The 6,000-nt window shown below is 44.2% G+C and overlaps 1 protein-coding gene across 1 annotated transcript in view; it reads left to right on the forward strand.

Moving 5' to 3' along the window:
* The window catches only part of LOC142023311 (protein spinster homolog 3-like), a 98,923-nt gene extending 94,582 nt beyond the window's left edge, over positions 1-4,341 (forward strand). The window contains exons 12-13 of the mRNA XM_075014125.1: positions 2,226-2,397; positions 3,532-4,341. Coding sequence (XP_074870226.1) covers positions 2,226-2,397; positions 3,532-3,596 — 237 coding nt within the window. The 3' untranslated portion in view covers positions 3,597-4,341. The remainder of the gene's footprint in view (positions 1-2,225; positions 2,398-3,531) is intronic.
* Positions 4,342-6,000: the final 1,659 nt, after the last annotated feature.

The raw sequence follows: 6,000 nt of genomic DNA on the forward strand, positions 1-6,000 counted from the left end.
CCATGGTTCCATAAAGTTTGTTTACAGTCACCAGTCCTGGCTCTGAGCGTTCTGTGCTGTTATTTAGCTCTAATTTACCCTTAAATGTCTTGTAAGAACTCAGTAAGCAGTGGAAGTATTGGTAATGCTGCTAGACAATATTGACTTCTCATGGGTCAGCAAATTCCCTCATTTGGTACCAGACAGGTCCTGAGGGTGCGAGACTAGAGAGGCTCTACCTGTAGTTGAGCTTGCTATATGTGTCTCTTTCGGAGCCCTTGCTCTCAAATGGTCCTAACTTTTGCAAGTGTTACCCTTCTGGACTCAAACTTTCAAAAAATTCATACTGAAAAACAAGTGGTAGAAAGAGCAAGGAAAGGTAAAGGGGTGGGGATCATCTTTTTCACTTCCATAAATAACTGAAAGGTTGGGTGGTTCCAGTGTCAAACTGACGTAGCAAAGCAAAATTTGGCATGGATATGCTTAATACAGAATAATACCTGTGAGAGGTCTGATGAATGCTGATTTTGATTTTATGTCTCAGTTGCTCTTCAGTAACCTTTACAAAGTAACACTAAGCTCTAATTGGGTAGCTAAGGAAGACCTCACCGCACGTGTGTGCCTGAATAGCAGCAGCACATTCAGAAGCACCTGGATTCCAGTGCTCTTTTATGAACTGCTGTGCTGTGGCATATCCAGAAGCTCTTGCTCTGGAGTTGGATGTTCCACAGCCGGGCTAGTGGAGAGGCTTTGTCCCTAACTGTAACTCCTAAAGTTTTGTGGATTTGGGGTATTTCCCCAGCTGCATGGGTTGGGGGTGCTTGGGTTGCATCTAACCAAATAGTTCCCAATTAGAAAATTTCTCAGTTTTTTTAAAAAGATTTCTAGGTTAAAACACCAGAAATTAAGCTTTCCCAGTAGGCAGCCTTGTGATGCCATTTGAGCAAGAGCAGCACTTGATGATGTCATTAATGATTCCTGATGGAAAGACACCAGGCAGAGTTCAGGTTGGCTACTTAACTTCAGCTATACCGTTCCTTGGCTTAAATGTTTAAGCTGCACAGTTAAGTGCTCAGTTTTTGGTGTGGATGATACCTAAATGATGTTTAGCACGTGGTGTCTTCTATTTGAGTATCCTGTAGGGCAGCGATGGGTAACCAAAACTAGTGAGTGGGACACATGATTGGTAGTGGCAGGCAAACTAGGACCCATGTCCCACTGGGGATCCGCCAGCAATCCACACATCCCCTCTCTGCCCTTTCCTTTACATGTCTCACACACCAGGGCACTGGAGGCCTACACTTCCAACTCCTCTCTCTACCTTCCAGCCCTTTCAGAGTGTCATGAATCCACTGATTCATGCTCCATCCACTCTTCTCACCCTTCCTTACAGACCTTGAACAGCTGCCAACAACTGTGCTTGCTTTTATATCCATTCCTCAGCTTGGCTTTGTGCGGAAACTGTAAGCCCATGGTAAATGAGGTTGAATACGGAGGGTTTTTATTGAATGCCTTGAGATGAGCATTCATCATCTGCTCTCACAGCTAAAACTCATTCATTTGGGCCCACCATGACTTCTACAGCCTTCCGTTCACTTCCCTTCCCTTCCTTTCCACAGAATATTAAGTTGATACAAAATGGAAAGGAAAAGACTTTACTCTGTGACCCTGCCTCATCTCGAATGCTTTCTTGTTCAAAATTAAATTCCCTTTCCTCACCCCAAGGCCCTTCAAACTCTTCCCTCTTCATCTCTTACTGCTGCTGCTTCCTACTTCTTCCAACAGTGTCAGCTTTAACACCCTCCACATCAACTGAAAGCAAAAGCCTTGATTAGGGATAGGCGAAGATCTTCTGACTGAACAAGAAAAGACTCAAAACTCTTCACAAACCTGAAATGAGGTTCAAACCTGTTTGATGGAAACTGAGTAGGAAACACAGTAATATGAATTAATGGTGGCTGTACAAGCACTCCACCCTGCCATCGTTGCAACTATTTCTGTGATGAAATTGGAAGCTCTGAACATATGCAACAACCTGATTACATGAGATTTCTAAGCTGAATGAGTTCTGAGATGCAGTGAAGGCCAATTTTTTTGTTACCAGATCTAGCAAGTGCAGGATGTGAGTTCTCCTTTCCTGTCCTCTGTCTTGTTATTGTTAGTGATGGCATGGGAGCAGCACCTCAAAGCATGGAGAAAATAAGCCATTGAGTCCAAAGTAAATGACACTATGTTCTGCTTCCTAGATCTCCAATGCTCTCCAGACCAGGCACAATGACTCATACCTGGGCGCATTCCGGAGCCTGCAGTACAGCTTGATTTTGTGCGCTTTCGTTGGTGTTCTTGGGGGAGGCTTTTTCCTCTTGACAGCCCTTTACGTTGAGGAAGATCGTGAAGCAGCACAGCAACTTTTCAGAGGTTTATATTTCCACTTGTAATTTCCTTTATCATTCGGTCCAACTGCCAGAGCTGTTTCAGTCTCAAACTAGAATGCACTCTGACGTATGTGATGTAACAAAGGGTAAGTCATTCACCTCAGACTCACAGTAACCAACCAACCACAGTAACAAACTAAACAAATTCCTCATGCCCTGGAACAATAGACTTTATAATGTGTTCTGAAAGCAGTGGTGCCAGAAGGTGCCATGGGCCACAGAACAAAGTGGGAGGGGAGCCTGTCTCCACATTCCAGAAGGGGTGTGGCCTAGGGCATTCTGCCCTCAGTGCCACCTGGACCACGGTGCTATGGCCCCAGCCCCACAGCAGTGCTACCACTGCTACTCAAAGGGACTTGGAACTCCAGGCACTGCTGCTGCTACTTTGGCAGCAGTGGCCAGAACTCCAGGCCCCTTTGAAACACTGGGCCCGGGGGAAATTGCGCCCTTTGGTCCCTCCCTGCCCCCGTTGGCAGACCTGCCTGAAAGTCAGCAAACTGCCATTTTTCGCAATTCCTCCGGTAACCTTGCAACTCTAGAATTAAAAGATAGTAGTATGATAGTATTATTGGCAGTGCTGCATAATTCAGCACTCCAGGGGTGTGTTAGGTCTTTCTCTGGAGCATGATATCAATCTTTCTCAGGCAAAATGCAAGATCAGAAGAACTGTTTCTTGTCTTATGCAAAAACAACAAGAAGTCCTGCGGCACGTTATAAACTAACAGATATTTTGGAGCATAAGCATCGTGGGCAAAGACCCGCTTTATCAGATGCAACAATTCCTATAAGTTCTCACTTACTACATGAACAAATCTAGGTTCTAAAGAGTAATTGTTCTAGTGCAGTGTTTCCCAAACTTAAAACACTTGTGTGCCCTTTTTGGGATTTCCGCCTTATCGGCGCGCCTCCTCTCCTAGTATTGTCCCAGTGCTTCTCTCCTGATTTTTAGTAATTTATTTTCTGCTGCATACCCCTTGAAATACTTTCAAGTACCACCAGTGGTACACGTACCACACTTTGGGAAATACTGTTCTAGTGAAAACTGATCTACAGTTTTCCCCTCTTAGAAACAATGTATTCAGTAGTCCCCTTCTGATTCACAGACTCTCTTTTTCAGGTATTGAGAACAAAGGCTACATTCCAAGTGAAGATGAACTGCAGGATGAGCTCCCAAAAGTGTGAAGGAGCCGCTGTCTCCTTTCCTTTTCCCTGATGAAGTTACAGTTGGAAGAAAAGGCCAAATAACAACCCCTCATATGGAAAGGAAAAACCGGCATACTGTTTTTATGATGGTTTTGACTAAGAGTCAAAAACTGCTACCAAACTGGCATATGGCAAAACTCCACCCCTTCCGTGAAACTGGCACAAGAGCTCTGAGGAGTTTTATAGCTCCAGAAGCAAGCAATATGGAGCTGTCACAGAAATGGATATTGTCCCAAAAAAGACAATCCCATTTAAGATAAGATTGTCCAGTTGAGATGGGGATGGGGCTATTGTAAATTCTCTGCAGAAAAATTCATTCAAAAATTTGGAAAATCAGGCCAGGTACAAACATAGCTTGGGATTTTGTATCCTCGTGTCCTTATTTATGATAGTGGAAGGCAAAGACTGGCTGTGGCATTGAGCAAGTATAACTAGGGTCAGAATTTGCTCTTAAGAAAGTTTAAAAAAATACAATTTTAAACAATCATTGGGGGAAAAAAGGAAAACTGAAGGAGAGTCAACAGTAACCTAGTCCATGGTAGCCAACCTGCGTCTCTTGAGCCATGTACAAATCTTTGCCTAATGAAATGTCGCTCCTGCTCTGTGCACGTGCCCTATTGCTTAGAGGGAGAAGTGCATGACGGCTGCAGCAGCTCCAGTGAGTGAGTCCTAGGCATTGGATTAGAGCAGGAGGGGTGGGGAGAGCTGGAAGTTCCTGGCTCTGGGGGAAGTGGAAGAAGTTAGAGCCAGGGGGCCTGGGAGTGCTCTGGGGGAAGAGAAGGGGATTGGGTTAGAGTAGGGGTTGGGGTTGCTTGGCTCTGGAGAAGGAGAGGGGAATTGGGTTAAAATGGGTATCTGAGGGTGCCTGGCTCTGGGAGAGGGGTGAAGGTATTGAGCCATGTATTATCTATCTATCTATCTATCGATCTATATTTCATAGATATATAAAATAATATACATGTGGCTCTTTACACTCTATCCACAGCTATTTTGGCTCTTAGTTTTTAACTGGTTGGCCACACCTGGAATATGGCATCTGTAGTCCTGAAAAAAGCAGTCAAGTAGCACTTTAAAGACTAGCAAATAGTTTATTAGGTGAGCTTTCGTGGGACAGACCCACTTCTTCAGACCATAGCCAGACCAGAACAGACCAATATTAGTATTAGTAGTCCTGAAAGTGCATGATAGAGAGGCTATATCACTTATTACCAGTGATACGAGCCTAAAAGTAGTAAGCTATAACAACAGTCAACAAACCTGAACATGGGGAAGATTTATAAGAAAGTTGATGCCCCAGACTAAAGTAAGGGCAGATCTTTCTCCTTGCCCCTTCCCCTTTACTCTAGCCATACAAGCTTGAAAATATTTTCCTTCCTACTGTCTCTGCCTCTCTAGCAACAGGAAAAATTGATATGTCACATAAAGAGCTAAGTATTTAAAGCCATTTTTGTACACTTCTCTAATCTGTAAAAGCGTGTGTCAGGCCTAGCTGTAAAATTCACATCTGGATCCAAATATCCAAAATGTTGTGGTTAATAAAAGCTGATGTGATGACTTTCAGTAATTGCTTAGGTTTGGGCTGTGTTCATTGTGGAATTAGGGTCATTTGTGTTGTTCAGATCAGAACATCCCAAAGTTTGGGGGGTAATCAGAACTGCTGTTACGCAGTATTTGGACAATTTGGATGCTTACTTTTCAGATATATGCAAAAGAATCTGAATCCATAGTGCATAATCACGCCATGGTGCTAACTCTCATTAAAAATATAGGTTTGTTTTCATGATTAAGAGGAAATTTAATGATCAAGTTACCTGGGCCGTGTCTACACGTGCCCCAAACTTCGAAATGGCCACGCAAATGGCCATTTCGAAGTTTACTAATGAAGCGCTGAAATGCATATTCAGCGCTTCATTAGCATGCGGGCGGCAGCGGCACTTCGAAATTGATGCGGATTGCCGCCGTGCGGCGCGTCCAGACGGGGCTCCTTTTCGAAAGGACCCCGCCTACTTCGAAGTCCCCTTATTCCCATGAGCTGATGGGAATAAGGGGACTTCAAAGTAGGCGGGGTCCTTTCGAAAAGGAGCCCCGTCTGGACGAGACGCGCGGCGGCAATCCACGTCAATTTTGAAGCGCCGCTGCCGCCCGCATGCTAATGAAGTGCTGAATATGCATTTCAGCGCTTCATTAGTAAACTTCGAAATGGCCATTTGCGTGGCCATTTCGAAGTTTGGGGCACATGTAGACACAGCCCTGGTGTTCTTAAGAATTCGCTGATATAAGAACATGTACCTCCTTGTATGGCTCTCATCTACAGTCATCTGGCTTTCTTTTCCTTTGCTTATTTAACTCTAACAAGTTTGTTTTTCCTACCATGATTCCTCAA

The sequence above is a fragment of the Carettochelys insculpta genome, chromosome 19, assembly GCF_033958435.1.
Source record: "Carettochelys insculpta isolate YL-2023 chromosome 19, ASM3395843v1, whole genome shotgun sequence".
Classification (NCBI taxonomy): domain Eukaryota; kingdom Metazoa; phylum Chordata; order Testudines; family Carettochelyidae; genus Carettochelys; species Carettochelys insculpta.